Source organism: Ursus arctos, unplaced genomic scaffold (assembly GCF_023065955.2).
Source record: "Ursus arctos isolate Adak ecotype North America unplaced genomic scaffold, UrsArc2.0 scaffold_4, whole genome shotgun sequence".
Lineage (NCBI taxonomy): Eukaryota > Metazoa > Chordata > Mammalia > Carnivora > Ursidae > Ursus > Ursus arctos.
Window position 1 is genome coordinate 94,689,875 of NW_026623056.1, and position 19,424 is coordinate 94,709,298.

Consider the following 19,424-nt stretch of genomic DNA (forward strand, 5'->3'; position numbering starts at 1 on the left):
GACATGCACATTACGTAAGACAGCAGATCGGTCGCGTTCTTATAGTCGTCTGTTCAGATCTGTTCTGAAATTCCTGCACATTGTATTTAGGTGTTCTCTGGACATGCACATTTCCCATGGTCTTTTCAGCCTGTGAAAAAAGGGCAATCGGTCGCTTCTCCCGTAATAGAAGTAGGATTTAACTGGGCTCAAGGCCTGTCTCTAGGGTTTTCAGGGGAGGGCAAATTGTCCACACAGCTGCTGTGTGGCTCAAGGCCTTTATCACCGGCGTCTGTTACTTTGAAAGGCACGGTAATCTGGAATGCAACAGTTTGAAAATTCTGATCACCAGGAAGCAGCCACAGGAGAGCTGACTTTTCTTTTCCTGGGTTGGGAAGGCTGCACATTGGCCACATCAAGTGTTGCAGGGTCGAGATGTTCTGAAAATCAAAAGTGGCTGGCTGGTTTGGAGGTTTTCCTAAGTGCAGAGGCAAAGTGTGCTTCGATCTACAGCCTGCTTGGGCCCAAGCTCTCTTGAGCCTCCAGTAACCCTGCTGGTGTAGACGCTGCACGGTTTGGCAGGACGTTCCATCTCTCCCTTCCCGGGACCTCTTCTGTGATGTGCTGTATGCACCACGTTCCTGTTGTAAAATGAGAAGATTCTGAATTCTGCAGGTATGGGTCCAGTGGTTTCAGAGGACGCATGTGGACCATGCTGCGATTTTGATAGAAGATACGTGGGTCTGGTTTTATGTTTATCAAATCCCTGCAGGACATTTAATTCTGTTTGGAGAGGACTTTCTAACTCTATGCAGCAAACTTCTCTCAGCGCCCTTGGGATAAGAGCATTTGTTTGAATTCTTAAGGGAAAGCTCATCCCTGTGATTCTGAGCTGGTTGCCAAATTCTTAGAAGTTACACACAAGGAAATTGTAGATTTATTCCATAAATTACGATTTTATATTTTTCTCTCTCTTTCTCTCTCTTCTTTCTTTTTCTCCTTTCTCTTGTTTCTCTCTCTTCTTTCCCTTTTTTTTTCTTTTCTCATATTTAAGTGATCTCTACACCCAACGTGGGCTTGAGCTCACAACCCTAATATCCAGAGTCCCATGCTCCCCCCACTGAGCCAGCCAAGTGCCCCACATCTTAACCGTTTTTTTTTTTTTTTTTTAAAGATTTTATTTATTTGAGAGAGAGAGAATGAGCAAGTGAGAGAGCGGGAGCGGGGGGTGGGGGAACAGAGGAAGAAACAGACCCCCCCTCTGAGCAGGGAGCTCGACATGGGGCTCGGTCCTGGGACTCCAGGATCGTGACCTGAGCTGAAGGCAGCCTCTTAATAGACTGAGCCACCCACCAATACCACATTGTTTCGATTACTGTAGCTTGGTTATAAGTTTTGTAATCAAATAGTTATAAGTCCTTCAGCTTTGTTCTTTTTCAAGATTGTTTTGACTCTGAATTTTAGGGTGTGTTTTTCTGTTTCTGCAAAAATCCTCCTTAGAATTTTGATAGAGATTGTACTGAATCTATAGATCACCGTTAGTATTGACATCTTAACAGTATTAGGTCTTTCGGTCCATGAATGTGAAGTGTGTTTCCATTGATTTGTCTTCCCTGCTTTGTCTCAGCAGTGTTTTATAGTTTTCATTGTACAAAACTTTCATCTCCTTGGTTTAGTGAATTCTTAGTTATTTTCTTCTTTCTTGTTGATATTGTAAATGGAATTGTTTCCTTCATTTCTCAGCTTGCTCGTTGGTGTGTAGAAATGCAGCTGGTTTTTGCACATTGACTTTGTATCCTGTGGCTTTGCTGAATTGATCTATTAATGCTAACAGGTTTTTTTTTTAAACAGAATCTTTGATTTGTCCATATACAATCATATTTTCTTGGAACATAGATAATTTTACCTCTTCCTTTCCAATTGGACACATTTTAATTCTTTTTTCTGGCCTAACTGCTCTGGCTAGAACTTCCAGTACTGTGTTGAAGAGAAATGGTGAAAGCAGGCATTCTTGGTATGTTTCTGGTGTTAGAGGAAAATCTTTTCATCACCATTGAGTATGATGTACACTGTATGTTTTCATGTATGGTTTTTATATGTTAAGGTAGTTTTATTTTAGTACGTTGAATGTTTTTATAATGAAAGGGTGTTGAACTTTGTCAGATGCGTTTTCTGCATCAGTTGAGACAATCATGTGATTTTTTTTTCTCCTTCATTTTGCTAATGTGGTGTTATTACGTAGGTTGGTCTTCCTATGTTGAACTATCTTTGCATTCCAGGAATAAACACCACTTGGTTAGAGCGTATAATCCTTTTAATAGGGTATTGAATTCAGTTCGCTAGTATTTTGGAATTTTTGCATCAGTGTTCATAGGGGTTATTGGTCTGTAGTTTTCATTTTTGTAGTGTCTTTTTCTAGCTTTAGTATCAAGGTAATGCTGGACTCATACCATGAGTCAGGAGGCATTCCTCTGCTTTTTTTTTGGTTTTAAAGATTTTATTCATTTATTTGAGAGAGAGAGAGAGAGCGCAAACATATAGGGAGGGAAGAGGCAGAGGGTGAAGCAGACTCTCCGCCGAGCGGGAGCCTGAAGAGGGGCTTGCTATTGCACAACCCTGAGGTCATGACCTGAGCTGAAATTGAGTCTCGGACACTCAATCGACTGAGCCACCCAGGCGCCCCAGGATCACATGTTTTTAATCCATTCTGCTGTTCTCCATCTTTGATTGGAGAGATTAAGCCATTTACATTTAAAGTAATTACAAATAAGGAGACATATATTTTTGTTATTTTGCTGTTTGTTTCCTATATACCTTATTGCTTTTTTTGTCCTGATTTCCTGCATTACTATATTCTCTTGTGCTTAGTTCACATTTTATATTGAAATGTTTAAATTCCTTTCTCATTTATCTTTGTGTATATAATATAGCTGTTTTTGTGTGTGGTTATGTTAGGGATTACATTTGGCATCCAGCATTATAACGCTGTGGTTTGAATTTATAGCAGCTTAACTATAAAAACTGTTCATTAAGAGCTCTGCCCCTTCCCTACCCCTTTTGGGTTTGGATTTTTATGTACTGTGTGCCTCAAAACATAAATTAATGATTGCTTTAAATCCAGTAATTTCTTAAGTTATGTAGAAAAAATGTGGAATTACAAACTAAAGTTAACAATAATGCTAACTTTTAGGTTATTAATTTTTTAAAAGTGTGCCTTTTAAATCATGATGAAAACAAAATGTGGAGTTGCAAACCACTGTTATAACAGCACAAACTTTTTAAAAAATCTAAGTACTTTAACATACAGTATTCTGTTAGTTTCAGGTGTGCAATTTAATATGCTGGCTTTTATTACTGTGCGTGCATTTACCTTTACGGAGATCTTTATTTTGCCACGTGACTTCGAGTTACCATCTGGTGACCTTTTATTTCACCCTGCAGGACTCCCTTGAGCATTTCTTGCAGGGTGGGTGTAGTAGTCAGAAACTCCTTTAGCTTAAAATAAATATTATTAAAAAAAAGAAGAAGAAATTCCTTTAGCTTTTATTTATCTGGAAATATCTTAATTTCTTCCTCAGTCTTAAAGGATGGTTTTGCTGGATATTGGATTTTTAGTTGAAAGGTTTTTTTTCTTTTAGCACTTTGAATATATTGACTTACTGTTCTCTGGCCTCCGAGGTTTCTGATGAGAAATCTGTTGGTGATGTTATTGAGGACCCTTGTATGTGACGAATCACTTTTCTCTGCTTTCAAGATTCTGTCTTTGTGCCATTAGCTTTTATACATTTGATTATAAGTGTATCTTGGTGTGTGTCTCTTTGAGTTCTTGTTATTTGGGGTTTGTTGAGTTTCTTGGGTGTTTATATTCGTGTCTTTCACCAATTCTGGGAATTTTTCAGTCATTATGTCCTCAGATATTCTCTCAGCTGCCTTTCTTTCTTCTTCAGGGACTCACACACTGCGTATGTTGGTCTGCTGGCTGGTGTCCCACAGTCCCTTAGTCTGAATTCACTTTTGTCAGTCTTTTTTTTTTCTTCAGACATGATCATTTCCGTTATTCTGTCTTTAAATTCAATTCTTTCTTTCTCCTCCTCGAATCTGTCTTTGAATCCCTTTAGTGAGTTTTTTATTTTAATTACTGTGTTTCTCAGTTCTGCAGTTTCTTTTTGGTTTCTTTAGATTTTCTTTCTCTCCATTGATATTTCTCTTTTGTTCACACATCATTTTCTTGACCTCCTCCACATCTTCCTTTAGTTCTTCGAATGTGTTTCAGACTATTATTTTAACATCTTTGATGAGTAGATCTGACATCAGGTCTTTTCCAGGGACAGTTCCTTTGATTTGTTTTTTCCCTTCGAGTGGATGGGCCATACTTTCCTGTTTCCTTGTATGCCTTGGATACTTTTTTTTTTCTGGTTTGTTTTTGAACACTGAACATTTGAGTCTAATTGTGTAAATTTGGAAATCTGAATGTCCTTCTTCCTCATAGTTTGCTATTTTCGTTATTGTTCCTTTTTTTTTTTTTTTTTTTTTTTTAATTGTTGTAGGCTGTCTCTGTGCCAAGGACCAGCGGGAAGTATAAACTTCAGGTCTTCTCAGATATTTTCTTAGTCTGCACCTTTGCCTGGGCACACACAGTCACTTTCTCATTTCTTCTCTATATGCAGTTGTTTTTGAATGTTCCGGTTTTTAATTTCTCCTCAAAAAGAAAAATGCTGTGGTGGGTAAAAAGGGCACTGGCCCTTTACATCCCCTGGAGGTCACTTCAGCCAGAGGGGGAGGGGCTGCCACAATGGCCTCCCGCCACTTTGCAGCTCAGCACCTCAGTATTTGTGGGACAGCCCCTTTTGCCCCCCATGGCTCGCACACAACGTGTGTAAGCTGCTCCAGGAATGGGTGCACGGCTGCCTGCCCAGGGGCTGGGGTTGGGAGGTGGGTCGCTGCTGCTATGCTAGGAGCTGAGCTTGACCCAGCTTGACTGCAGTTTACCCTCCAGTCTCCTCCTGGAAGCCTTGGACAGACTCCAGAGTTGTATGTAGCAGACAAGGGTCTGCCAGTGTGGTTGGTGCTCGGGGGGCGGCAGCTTCCTGGTGCCTCCTGCTCGGCCGCCTTCCCAGAGTCTGTAGCAATCACCTTGTAGGCAAGGGCTCTCGGCTGTGATTCTGTCGCTCATGGAATCTCCACCCGAGGGCTCGTCGCGGAGGCTCATTCTTAACCGTTCCGACAGCCTCTGAAATTGGCTTGTAAATACCAGACAGATGTGACTGTGTGTAATTCAATTATTTTACGTTATGCATGTTCCTTTTTACATGCAGAATAAGGAAAAACTACTGGAAGATTGTCAGTTGCAGAAAGTTGGTCTCATAAGTCAGGTGAAAGAACTTCAAGAGAAGTTGAACCGTCTGGTGTATTCTGTGAACTTCCAGAACATCGAGACAGAGGGTTCCAAATGTCAGCAACCAGGAGTGTCTTCACATGCTTCAGAAAATAGTCTGAGTGATAGTTCCAGTGATGGCGAAGAAACTGATAGAGCGCCTCTTGTTGGTGTGCTTCCTGTCGATAAAACCACGTGTGGTCTGATTGACCTTGGTGGAAATCAGGATCCAGCGGTAACAACTGAAACGTCAAGTGTTCCCGTGGGAGATCAGGTTGATGTGCGGGACAGACCGCTTTGTTTACAGGCGGGCTTCCACGGTAGCTCCCGTGACTTAACGCCTACTGAGGGGCCCGGGCCCTTGAAGAACACACTCAGGGCAATGGATCTGTCTTCCTGGAGCTCCCCGGAGGTTGTCAGGAAGGACTCGACCCTTGAGCCTGTGCCCAGCCTGCCCCTGACACCGTGCTCGGACGCCCTGAGCCTGGATGCCTCCCTGCAGGACAGGACCAGTGCCTCGCTCCAGGCTGACCAGTTGGAGCTGCTCTGGTACCTGGGTGGATCAGCAGCAGGAAAGGCCTCCAGGTGGGCAGAGTCTCCACTGGCTGCAGACAGAGCTCCCTCCGCTGACCACCATGTGCAGCGGATGGCCGTGGTAAGTGGTCTTCCCTGGGTGCTGCCCTGGTTTGGCGTCTGTGGGTTGCCCAAGGCCCCAGAGTGTTCCCATGGGAATGTGTCTGCAGCCTGTGGTATCATAGCTGCAGCATTGTTGGTTCATCTCCTGGTGGGGCCAGCGGCCCAGGCGTGGGTGCGCCCCTGACAGTCCCCTGGTCAGCCATGTGTAGGGACGGTCAGCTTTCTGCAGCACCAACCCCAGTCTGTTGCAATTTGAATAATTAGAGGACTTCAGTTATTCCTATAAATATGTGCGGCGCACCAGTCCTACTCAGATACTCACGCCAGGCCTCCGTGCTCTCACTAGCGCTGACTCGAGAAGCACAGTCACAAACTCGCCTCCGTGTGTAGTTTTCATTCAGGTTCTTTGTCTAGAATGTGTTTCCTAGATTTGTTTTCAGTCATATTTCATATTTAGTAGATTCTACATATAATGCTAATTAATTTCAAAAAAAATATTTTTGAGTTAGATTGTATCTTTCTTACAAACTGATGTTGGGATTTTGCATATCCTGGGTTAGATAAAATAAAAAACAAGTTACAGGCAACATGATACTTGAGATACCCATATACCCACACACATTATCACAAAATTGTTTTTTAATATGAGATATTTGCTGGTGACTTCTTTAACATATTCCTAGAGAACCGTGGCTGGGTTTGTTTAAATTCTTAGAAGGACAGGATTTCAATGTTTTCTCGAGCATGAAACACTCTTGTTTGGGTTCTGTGTGGGAAAATGATAAATTCAGGCCTTAGAAAGTTTCCATCTGGTTAGTTCAGCTCCGTGATGTGATAAGTTGTTATTTTATGACCATTTAAAAACCTGCCTGTTTGAACAGGAGAAAGATGTTGAAGATTTTATTGTAACGTCTCTTGATACTCAAGAAAAGCCCAGATCCTCTCCTCTCGGGTTCGAAGGAAAGAACAATGGAAGTGAAAACAGTGAGTCAATCTTATCTTATCTTTTCTTTTCTTTTCTTTTCTTTTCTTTTCTTTTCTTTTTTTTAAACTCTACGGTTTCAGGGAACAGAACAGCACGGAGGGCCCTCCAGGTTGGCATTTGCTACACCTGTTGGTGCACCCTGGCCGTGCCTGCCTCCATTTCCTCTCTGTGCTGAGTGACACTTGAAGGCCTGAGGCCATGTTACTCTGGAAAACTCCATCGTGCACCTTCACGGAGTCCAGGTCCCTGCACTCAGCACAAGATGTCCACCGTGGCCCCCGGCAGCATCTCAGCTATAGACCTTCCTTAGATTTTGCCACTTGCCCCATTGGCACCCTTCACGGGAGGGGACGCTGCGCCGGTACGAGGCATTCAGATGTCCCTTGCTGGGCACCACAATGTGGGAGGGAGGCCGTGCCATGTGGGCCCTGAGAGGGAGCCCCTCACCTTTCCAGCAGTTCCTGCACCTCGTTTGGGCGTTTGTAGCAGTGACGTCAGCATGGGTGTCCCCAGGTGTCCTTAAGAGAAGAGTATGCGGGGCGCCTGGGTTTCACAGCGGTTAAGCGTCTGCCTTCGGCTCAGGGCGTGATCCCGGCGTTCTGGGATCGAGCCCCACATCAGGCTCCTCCGCTATGAGCCTGCTTCTTCCTCTCCCACTCGCCCTGCTTGTGTTCCCTCTCTCGCTGGCTGTCTCTCTCTCTGTCGAATAAATAAATAAAATCTTTAAAAAAAAAAAAAAAGAAGAGTATGCACATCGACACTGTGGTCTTCCCAGGGCATCACGGCACAAGGCTTGTGGTGTCTGCCAGGCTTTGTTCGGATTTTTCCTTTTTGATTGCTTGGTGTTGGGCAGGCAGCTACATGGACACCATGCCTGTGATCTCATTTCTCAGACTCGGACCCTCTCACCTTAGCCTCCAGGAGTGATATTGCCTAGATTGTCATTGGGATGGTTGCCAGACTGTGACCTTGTAACCTTGTCCTTCTATAATTGTTGGTTTTTTACAAGTCCATCACCTGTTGAGATTTTTTGACTTAAAAAAAAAAAAAAAAAAGTCATCATTGACTCAATTCAGTGCTTTTGAAAACTAGACCCCAGTGAAATAAAGTTCACTGGCATTTCAGCCTGTGCTGAGTAGGGCCAGCAATGTTAATTTTAGTTTTGAGTTATTCCACATAGTAAAGAACTGAGTGGTTCTGCAAGGTGCATTCCAGCCCCCCCCCCACCCCCCCACTCCAAACCACCGGTCCCTGAGGACACCCACATTTAACTTTGAGAAATTTGTTCTGGTATTTATTTCTAGGTCACATTTGCTAGTTACAGCAACATGTTTAAACTTCCGGCTGCCAGTTTCTTATACTCCCTTCGCCGTCTTTCTAAGGTGGCCCCATCGTCCCGTCCTATCCCCTCACCACAGAGTGTGTTTTGAGTGCGCCTGTCAGATTCCCGCAGAACCTCTGGGACTGAGTGTCCTCTCCCAGACAGCTGGTATTCCTTTCTCGTTGCCTCCTTCCTGTTCTCCGTCGTGGGTCCTGCCCACGCTGTCCGCAAGCATGCACGGCCCACGTGGCCTTCACCTTCTGAACGTGCCGTCTCCGCTTTCTGGGTCAGACCCCTTGTCGCTCCTTCATGGTCCTTATTTGAAGTCGTGTGTTCTCTAGAAGCGTTTGCAGAAGAAGCATGTGTGAGATGGGTTTTCTGAGAACGTGTGCATCTCCCTGATGTTTGATGGTTTGGGCTTGGTGCAGACTCCAGAGCGTCTGACCGCTGTCCCAGAGCCTGGTGTCACAGAGCACCGCGGCCGCCACAGGACGCCACGTGCCTGGGCATGTGCTTCAGCCTGAATAGGTCTTCGTTGCTCCTTGGCTCACTGCCCCATGGCTCTCACCTTGCTGTACTTGCTGTTAATCACTGGACTGGTTTTCTTATTTTCTTACTTTGTTTCCATTTCTTTGTACTTTTGTTCTTATTTGTTAAAGAACTTTTTAAGAAATTATTTCTTAAGCTTGGAAGCGAATGTGTTCATTTCTGCTGTGTCTTAACTTCTAAGAGCTCTTCTTTCTTATTCTCTGTTCCTTTCTTTTGAAACTTCCTTGTTCCACAAATGAGACTTATTTCTCTGAAGACATTCTGGTTTTTCTGAAGTTTTCTTGTGTTTGCTGGCTTTGTTGTATCTTCTCCGGTGGTCTCCGAGTCCGTTTCATGCTGTCTTTTGCGCGTTCCTTGGCACGTTTAAGAACTTAGACTCCTTAACAGGGTGGTTGTCAGCAACTTGCTCTAAGTTCTGTGCTGGGAGGGGCCGTGCTAGGGGCTCTGTGTCCCCGTTCCCACACACGCTCGGTGCGGTTTGGAGAAGCAGCTGCAGAGGCTGACCCTGCTCTGCCCTGGATTCTCCCTCTGTTTTCCAAGCCTGTGTGGATTGGCTGCGGACTGCAAGGCCTAGAGACATATCACCTACTTGAGAGGTTTGGAATGCCTTTTTGAGGCCCCATCCATGAGGGGTTTCTGGTGTCTCGAACCCTCGACTGTTGAGGGCTCTCCGGTCCAGTCTGGCTGGTCTCAGGGCTTGTCTCCACTCCCTCCCTCCATCCCAGTCAGGTGTGTTCACCTCTTCCTGGCCAGACGCTTGCTGCGGCACATGGCCCCGTGATTGGCGCCGTGCATCTCCTGTCCCCTGCCCCCTCTTTCTGTGTGCCGGGGGCGGGGGGGGGGGGGCGGCTGCCCTGCCCTAATCCCCTCCTTGGGTGTGGAAATGTAGGCCCTGCACACGTCTGTCTGCCCAGGCGCTTCCTGTGTGAGCCCTGCGGGTTTGGGTCCTGTCTTTGGGGGGTGAGGAGACCCACTTCTGCATCTGTTTACAGATAAGCTGAGATACTATTAAGGTTTATGTTGGAATCATGGGAGTTAACATACCAAACATGCAAAATACGCTTTTTCTTAATGTGTGTAGTTATATCATCTCACAGATTTATGAAAGTATGTTTTTTTAAAGATTTTATTTATTTATTTGACAGAGATAGAGACAGCCACTGAGAGAGGGAACACAAGCAGGGGGAGTGGGAGAGGAAGAAGCAGGCTCATAGCAGAGGAGCCTGATGTGGGGCTCGATCCCATAACGCCGGGATCACGCCCTGAGCCGAAGGCAGACGCTCAACCGCTGTGCCACCCAGGCGCCCCTATGAAAGTATTTTTGCCCTCTTCCGTGGTTTGTTGATGTCTTCAGGGAGGGGACCCCTGCTGTAGCTCTCCTGGGTGTTTCGGGTCCTCACGCAGCACCAGGAAGTGGGGGTCTGACCATGCCCCTGGCTCTCTGCTGAATGTGCCCCCCCACCACAGGGCCCTCCCCAAGGAATGTGCCACCAGAGGGTTGTGGTTCAGATCCTTTGTTCTGTGTTTTTAGGTGATGGCTCGGGGTTTGGAGAGATACTAAACCAAGGTTCAGGAAGACTCGAAACCCCCACTGCTAGTCCTGCAGTGCCTCCTCCCACCTCTGGAAGGTTCCGACGGCCACTGGAGACCATGAAGGAGAAGGAAGTCCATCCGAAACAAGTGAAGGTGAGGGCTGGCAGGAACAGGGCAGGCGGTGTCGACGGGCCTCTGTCTGCTGTGACTGCTGTGTGGGCGCGTGCGTCGTAACGCGCAGACTACTGCATCGGTCTAGCCGTGCCCTAACTTAGGTCTCGCATGAGTGTTTCCAGAGGGAGATAGCTGCTGCCCTGGGGTGCGTGCAGACAGGTGTCCCAGGTGAGAGCCTGGTGCGGCGGGCTGGTGGGGCTGCGGGAGCCTCGGGCACTAGGATCCCCAGAGGAGGACCAGCTCTTCCTTACCTGCTGCAGCACAGCACACAGTGGGTCTGCAGGTGCAGGTGTTGGAATGAAGCACAGAAGACAAACTAGGGTCAGTCTTCCTGACTTGAGTTCAGTTGTCAGAATGCATGACCCTCTGTGGGGAAGTGGTTGTGGGTTTTATTTGGTTCTGGAGATTGACCTTTGGCCTTTCCTAAGATGTCTGTGGCATGTGCCCACGACTGACGGGGCCGCCCTCTGCCAGGCGCCACGAAGCATGGACAGCCACATTGGAGAGCCCACCCCTCTGTGCTGCGGGAGCTGCTGCTCGAGCGGGCGTGTTTCCATCCTGTCAGAGTTTAACAGACCGCTCTGTCTCGTGCTCTTCGCTGTCTTCCTGAAGTTGACACTTGAGAAGGGAGGCTGTCTTTCTTCACTCTTGTAGCAGTGCAGGCATTTGCATGGCCAGCCTCAACTGTGATGGGCAGCTGGCTCCACCAGCACATGACATTTACTACTGTACAAAACTAGAAGTTTCCTGGTGGGGTGGCTCCAAGCGCACCCCTGGAGAGGCCACCAATGTACCCATGCTCGCTCAGTCCTTCCCTTCTGCCATCAGCTGGCTGTCCTCAGGGTGGCAGGGGGCATTTCTAGGTGTCTGGCAGGGAACGGGGCCAAGGCTTCCTTTAAGCCTGTTTTCCAGAAGCATCCCCCCTTCCCCTCCCCCCAAGAAAACCTTCCTTTCACTCCGTGGCAGAGCTGGTCATACAGCCGCCAAGACCAGGCCCGTTGATGTGCTGGGCTCCTTCTGACCCACCTCTGACTGGGTGTTGCGGTGTGAGGCACCCGCTGCAGTTCTGCAGGCCCTGCAGGCACCTCCCCTGAGGACCCAGTCATGCTGCCCCCGGTCACAGAGCTGAGTCCTTGTCGACCGCTCACAGTCACACTGGAAGAATTTGGTGCTCTGGGCTCAGAGCCACGTCCTCGCTAGAGGAAGGAGGAGGGAGGCCACAATCAGCATGAGGCACTTTAACTTGGAGCAGACTTTTAAAAAGCCTTTGTTCTAGTTTTAATTGATGCGTGACCGCGTGTAAGTTGAAGGTGTACAACGTGTTGATGGGGCACGGTGACTGCACAGTGAGGTCCGTGAGCACCTCCATCCCCCGGGGCAGTAGGTCTGTGGGACTTTCAACAAGTTCTCTTTTCTCTTGACGGTTTAGCAAATCATTTCATGTCAAACCACTGACACAAACTTGGCTGAATAAGTAAATGATGTAATGTCACTGTCGTGTTTTATTCAAACACTGAAAGCATCTCCAAAGAAAACTTTATTATTTTTTTTTAATTTGAGTATCATTGACACCAATGTTCCACCAGGTTCAGGTGCACAACTTGGTGATTTGACAAGTTTGTATGTTACGCTGTGCTCCCCACAGGTGTGGCTGCCACCTGTCCCGTTATGTCACTGTTACGGTACCATCAAAAGAAAATGATTCTTTTAAAAAGCTTCATTTATTTGAGAGAGAGAGTGTGCACGTGAGCATGAGCAGGGTGGGGGAGAGGCAGAGGGAGAGGGAGAAAAACAGACTCCCCACTTAGCAAGGAGCCTGATGTGGGACTCGATCCCAAACCCTGGGATTGTGACCTGAGCCGAAGGCAGACATTTAACCAACGGAGCTACCCAGGCGCCCTTGCATTCCTCAATTTTTTACATGACCTAAAACATCAAAGGCACGTTTCTTAGCGATTCCAATCGAAGCAACCTAATATTAGAAGAATTTGTAATTTTTAAGGAATGAATTTGGTTGTTACGACAAGCGTATATACTTAGGCTTTGGGGTTTAATGCTTGGTGATTAAAAAAGAAAACACAGAAAGAAGCCCAGTAAAGGCCCTGGAGCCCTTTCAGGAAGCAGCTGAGTTGCCTGCAGAGGGAGCCGGATGGATGCCGCCGGGAGGGTAAGGACGGAAGCTGTCACTGTGTCGCTGTTTGTTAGCCTCACGCAGAACCTTCGACTTCGTGTCTCCAAGTGACAGTTGAAAATAGCAGACAAAAGGGGGAGTGAAGCATGAGAGACTGTGGACTCTGGGAAACAAACTGAGGGCCTCAGAGGGGAGGGGGGTGGAGGAATGGGATAGACTGGTGATGGGTAGTAAGGAGGGCACGTATTGCATGGTGCACTGGGTGTTATACACAACTAATGAATCATCGAGCCTTACATCGGAAACCGGGGATGTACTGTATGGTGACTAACAGAATATAATAAAAAATCATTAAAAAAAAAAAGAAAAAGAAAATAGAAGAACCAGGGTCACCTGGGTGGCTCAGTCGGTTAAGTACCCAACTCTCGATTTCTGCTCAGGTCATGATCTCAGGGTCGTGAGATCGAGCCCTGTGACAGGCTCCTCTGCGCTCAGTACAGAGTCTGCTTGAGATTCTCTCTCCCTCGCCCTCTGCCCCTCCCCCTACTTGTCTGTGCTCTCCCTCTCTCTAAAATAAATCTTTAAAAAAAGAAAACAGGACAGAGATATTTTGTGGTAGGTTTCTCAGATCATTTTCTTTTAAGTTTCTACACCGTTTCTGGAGTTTGAAGCCACAGCACTCACCGTGAGGGACGGCGGTGTGAAGAGTAGCCTGTGCTCCCATCTGAAAGCCGGCCCCACGAGGCCTCCCCAACACGGCAGCCACAAACCAGAGTGGCAGCGGCAGGGGCTGAGCCTCAGGACCATGTATGGTCATGACCCTGGGTGCCCTGAAGCCAGGAGTACTGGTGCTCACAGCCTGAACAAGGGCTGGGTGGCCAGGCTTGGACATCTCTGGAGCCCCTCTGGAAGCAGCCGTGAGTGGGGGCGTATGAGGGCCTGTGGCGCAGCCCTGCTGGGAGGCGCTGTGCATCAGCAAACAATGGCTCCTGGGACAAGCAGGCGTGGGAGGCCACGGAGGGGTGGACTGGCTTCCAAGCCGTGATCAGACTGTGTGGAGGGGCAGTCACAGCAGTGCAGGTCCCTTGACAGAATGCCAGTCCTGAGGATAGGGCTCTGGAACCTTCTCGGCCCCAGTGGTTATGTCTGTGGTACCCAAGCTTCAGACCACTCGCAGGCCTCCGTGTCCCGGCCAGCATCAGACCCGGGATCCTGTGATGTCTCCAAAGGGCTGCAGTGGCCTCACGGGAAGCTTTGCTCGCGGAATGGTGCAGGCAGAGTACCTCAGCCCTCACAGGTGTTTGGTAAAATGCGTTTCTCCTCATTTTTAGATGCAGGAAAGTATTTAAAGAGTAGGAAGTGGCGGTCACCTGCAGCCAAGTCATTCCTGCATCACTCGCTGTTCCGCCTGTCCTGTCTGTCCAGGCAGCGATGGGGCTGCGGACGCGGGGACGGCCTGTGGTCTCCCCTGCACCTGCCTTCTCACCCACAGTGGCCACCATCTGCAGCTGCGTACAGCAAATGAAGTGCTCTTAAAATAAACATAATGTGTAGTTGGACTTTTAGCGCTTTTAAGTTAATATTCCACTTTTTTGGGTCACATCATTGGAATCCTAGCGAAACCTATTTCTAGTTAACTAGTTGTACTCTGTCGTAAGCCTCTTCATTGCTACTCCCCCCCCACCAGAGGAATCTTACCATTTGTTTACTTACTTATTTTTAGAAGTCATGATGTGTTTATACCTGTTAACTTCCCCATTGTAGGTGGTGAAAAGACATTAAAAATAAAACGTTAATCATATTTTTAAAATTTAAATTGTAGTTAACATATAGTGTATTATTAGTTTTAGTTTCAGAGGTAGAGGTCAGTGATTCGTCAGTTGCATATAACACCCAGTGCCCATCACATCCCGTGCCCTCCTTCGTGCCCATCACCCACTTTCCCCTCCCCTCCAGCAGCCCTTTCAGTTTGTTTCCTAGAGTTAAGAGTCTCTCATGGTTTGTCTCCCTCTCTGATGACTTCCCAGTTTTCCCTCCCTTCTCCTGTGATCCTCTGCACTGTTTCTTAAATTCCACATAGGAGTGAAACCATATAATTGTCTTTCTCCGATTGACTTATTTCACTTAGCATAATCCCTTCCAGTTCCATCCACGTCATTGCAAATGGCAAGATTTCATCCTCTCTGATGTCTGGGTATTATTCCATTGTATATATGAACCACATCTTCTTTATCCATTCAGCTGTGGATGGACGTCTGGGCTCTTTCCACAGTTTGGCTGTTGTGGACGTTGCTGCTGTGAACATTGGGGTGCAGGTGCCCCTTCGGATCACTACATCTGTATCTTTGGGGTAAATACCTAGTTGTGTGATTGCTGGGTCGTAGGGGAGCTCTATTTCCAACTTTTTGAGGACCCTCCCTACTGTTTTCCAGAGTGGCTGCACCAGTTTGCATTCCCACCAGCAGTGCACGAGGGCTCCCCTTTCTCCGCATCCTCACCAACATCTGTTTCCTGACTTGTTGATTTTAGCCATTCTGACAGGTGTGAGGTGGTGTCTCAGTGTGGTTTGGATCTGCATTTCCCTGATGACAAGTGACGTTGAGCATTTTTTCATGTGTCTGTTGGCCATCTGGATGTCTTTCGGAAAAGTGTCTGTTCATGCCTTCAGTCCATTTCTTAACTGGGTTGTTCGTTTTTTGGGTGTTGAACTTGTTTTTGTTTTTTAAAGATTTATTTGAGAGAGCACGCATGCAAGTGGGGGGAGGGGCTGAGGGAGAGACGTATCAAGCAGACTCCCAGCTGAGCCCAGAGCCCGACGCGGGGCTCGAATCCCAGGACCCCGAGTTTGTGAACTGGGCCGAAATCGAGATTCAGACCCTGAACCGACCGAGCCACCCCCACCCCTTCGTTGCTACTTTTATACTTCCCTGTTTGAGGCATCTATTAGTCCTTTTTCCTCAGAGATCTCAAAGCATAACATGCCCCTTGAATAATCTTTGTGTGGAGTGAGGACCGTTACGGTTACTTTGGACCCTGTAACGGTCCCAACCTGGCGGCAACTCTGGGGAAGCCACTTTTTTCTTCTGTGCGAGTCTTTGGGCAGGAGCCGCCTGTGTGCGTGTCCCAGTGTCCCAGTGCCACGTGCTCACAGACCCTGTGTGCAGGGACTTGTCAGGGCGCATTGGTGACCGTCTCTCTGCTCCCCGTGTCTGGACCGCACTGGAGGGCCAGAGCAGTCCGCGGCCGGTCTGGTGCTGTGTGCAGGCACCTCACCCCCAAGGACGCACAGGCCTCCTGCACGGCTCCCCGCAGCCTTCTCAGAGCACAGCAGCTGCAGTCCCAGGGGAGCCAGGGACTCGCATGGCATCTTCATGACCTGGCCTTGGAAGCTGGCCCGAGGCCCTGCCCTGCGCCCCGCCCAGGCTTAGGGAAGGGACGTGGGGCTGGTGTCCACTGTGCAGGCGCTGGTGGGGTGGCCAAATGAGGGCGGCCGTCCTTGGAGTAGCTTCCACAGAAATTGTCTTTCTTACTGGTTTCCCAGCAGTCTTTGAAGGTTGTGGGGGAGGGATGTCTAAGAATCTTACAGAACCGCAGAATTCGTTCTTTGGCAGTGCTGTGCAGGCGGCCCTGGTGAGCATTCAGGGGTGATGGGCAGGGGACTGGATGGATGAGTCGCTTCAAGCTGGTTTTCCCTCTTTCTGAAATGCTCGTCCTCTTGCAGGCTTTGCTACAGATGGTGTGTGACGAGAGCCACCACATATTGGCCTTGTCTGAATGCCGTGGGCCGCCGAGTGCCCTGAGCAAGGGTGAGCCGAGTGCCCCCCTTGAGCACTTCCCAAGGGAGGGCCCCGGCCTTTTGGAGGCGGTGCCAGCCCTGTGGAGACATCCGAACCTAGCACCCCAAAAGGGAGAGAAGGTACGGGATGTTCCACCTGAAAGAGAATAAGGTGTGGGCAAGGAGCAGTTGGAGGGGGTTGCTTGGCCACATAAGTGAGATAACAGGAATAAGGGGTGGGTCAGCGGTGGGCACAGGGGCCATGTTCCTGGCCAGCCACCCTCAGTCATGTTTGCTGGCACTAGCCACATGCTGGCACATTCCAGGCCCCATTAGGGCAGGAGAAGCTGTGGGAGGAGGACACATGGCAGAGTTCTACTGGAGGTGGGTGGTGGGAAGTGGGTGTGGGGACCAGACCTGAGCCCACAGGGTCCCAGTGTCCACTCTGTGACCAGGGAACCAGGGCAGCTCGGTGAGGACCAGGTGCTGACCCACATCCAAGGGGACCTAACAGCCACAGGGTGTGCAGGGAGGCAAGACCCCAGTGTCAGGCCCAGGCCTGCCGGGGGGCAGGGTGGCCAGCCAGCAGCACCCATGGTGGGCCTTGTGGTGCTGTGGTGGGAAAGAAGGAGGTTTGCCCGCCAGCATTTGCTCTGTCTTACCTGCTTTTTCCTTCAGTAGCTTCTTCTCTGTCGACAAGGTTGGCTTCTTGTGCCCTGGGATGGTCCTGGGTACATTTGTGTCTGCTCTGCTGTTGGGTCGTTTCTGGTTCAGCCTACAGGGTGCATTTATAAGAATCCTGAGCTCCTTGTCCCAATATTTCAGGAACCTCCCGACATGTGTCTTGACTGGAGAGGAGAATTCCTACAGGTTGTTCAGGAGGCATTTGGAAAAGAACGGGAGATGTTGAGGGCCGAGTTGCAGCCCCAGCCCTGTGGCTCTGACCCTGGGGACCACAGCTCCCTGCTGGAGAGGCTGGAGAAGGTGGTCCAGGAGCAGGTGAGCACATGCCTTGATTTATTTCCCAGAGACCGCAACAGAGAGGGTGACGGAACGGGTTCGTGTGAATTTGACCTTGGAATGTGGCAGTGACCAAGGAAGAAGTCCTGCCTCAGTCCACATGTGGCACTGTTTAATCAGGATTCCGTAAAGTGGAGACATCTGTGCATTTATTTTCCTTTTCATCCTCGCTGTGTTCTGGAAATAACTGGCCTTTCCTTGAAAACAGAGCAGCACTAAATGGCCTGACCCAGGCTGTGCGTGCTCAGCCCAGGGTTGGAGGGTCAGAAAGCCAGAGGGGTTGGCAGTGTTTCCACCAGGTCCCTTGTAGGGAGAGGGCACTGGAGTCTAGATGCAGGGTCTACGGCAGGTCAGAGTGGCCTCTGGCGTAGACCTAGGAGACAGGTGTGTGAGGTCTGAAGGTCCCCCGGGGCCTCTGTGCCTGTGTTCCATACCGCGTGTTTGTCACAGGTACCCTTCTGCGAGTCTATTCTCACTCTGTCGGGGATGAGTCTCCGTCACCAAGCTCGTGCCCATGAAGCTGGAGGCACAGATTTGCACATGGTGGGCTGCTTGTGCCTGGAGCCGCCAGTGCTCTCTCCGGCCTGGCCTCCCCCACCCTTGGGACACGCTCTGTGCTCCCGTTGCCCCACTCAGGGTGTGTTCCTCCGCCGCAAGGCCCGCTAAGTAGCTGTGTCTGTGACCCTGCTCTCCCTCCTTTCCTGCCCCATCTCTGGGGAGATCTGCAGGAGAAGTCCTTGGAGCACCTTCGCCTGTCAGACAGGAGCAGCCTGCTGTCCGAGATCCAGGCTCTGCGCGCCCAGCTGCGCATGACGCACCTGCAGAACCAGGAGAAGCTGCAGCAGCTGTGTGCGGCGCTGACTAGTGCGGAGGCTCGGGGGAGCCGGCAGGAGCACCAGCTGCGCAGGCAGGGTGAGTGCCGACCCTCGTGTCAGTGCCCCACCGGCATTCACCTGGTGGGTGAGGTAGTGCACAGGTGAGCCACGCCCCTGTGGGCTGCCCAGTGCTGGATCCCGTGGCCCCAGCAACATCCCGGTCTCTCCAGGTCCCTGGGCCCTGGGACCATTGGCCTTGGCATTTCTCGGTTCATAGAACTGCCAGGGAGACGACTCTGTGTGGTGCGTGGGGCAGAGGCCTTGCCAGGGTCCTGGCAGCCTGTGTCAGTGTGAGTGCTGGGTGCCAGCAGGACCGTGCCTGAGAGTCTCTGGCGCTTGTGCTAGGTTTAAACTGCCTGTCCTACGTTTCTACGTTTAATTTAGGTTCTTCTAGATTTTTTTTTTTTTGTAGATGCTCACATCATCTTTGGATAAAAAGCATTTTATTTTATTTTTTCCACCTGCCTTCTCTTGTTACCAATTGCCCTGGTTAGGCCCTTGAGCGTTTTGGTGAGCGGAGGGCCGCGGCAGGCGTCTGGTGGAGGGGGGGTGCTCCATCTCACACTCTTACACGCGGTGCCAGTTGTGGTCTTTGCACACACACTCTGTTGGCTCTCAGAGCCCCTTCTCTTCCCAGTCTTGGGTGCTGAATGACGGCCAGACCCATCCAGCAGCACAGCCTTGCATTCAGGTTGTGTTACGGTATCTTGTGAGCATTTCTGGGCCGGGCTTGCTGATTTTGCATCTGCATGCGTGAGGGGTACCGGTCTGTGGTTTTCTTTCTTCCGGTTTTGATGTTGGAGTAGTGCCAACTTGTGGAGAACCGGCAGGTGTCTTTCCTTCTGTGTTCCGGAGGGGTTTGTAGAGAGGTTTTGGGAGGATTCTGCAGTGAAGCTGTTGGGGCCGGGGCTGTCTCTATTGGGAGCACGCAGTGTAGGAGTCGCGGGCGAAGTTGTGATTCAGGGTGACTACAGGGACGGGACGGTCCGTCGCTGCCCAACCCGCACTAGTGCCTTTAGGCAGACCCCAGGCCTGAACAGCTGGCCCTGGGGGGCCATGTTGTGTCCTCTGG

At 49.4% G+C, this 19,424-nt stretch overlaps 1 protein-coding gene across 10 annotated transcripts in view; it reads left to right on the top strand.

Moving 5' to 3' along the window:
• Positions 1-19,424, top strand: part of PCNT (pericentrin) — a 130,415-nt gene that overhangs the window by 87,883 nt on the left and 23,108 nt on the right. For all 10 annotated transcript variants that reach the window (XM_044385194.3, XM_044385384.3, XM_044385223.3 and 7 more), the window contains 6 exons: positions 5,295-6,008; positions 6,871-6,973; positions 10,376-10,530; positions 16,404-16,598; positions 17,283-17,456; positions 18,206-18,389. In XM_044385194.3, coding sequence (XP_044241129.1) covers positions 5,295-6,008; positions 6,871-6,973; positions 10,376-10,530; positions 16,404-16,598; positions 17,283-17,456; positions 18,206-18,389 — 1,525 coding nt within the window. The remainder of the gene's footprint in view (positions 1-5,294; positions 6,009-6,870; positions 6,974-10,375; positions 10,531-16,403; positions 16,599-17,282; positions 17,457-18,205; positions 18,390-19,424) is intronic.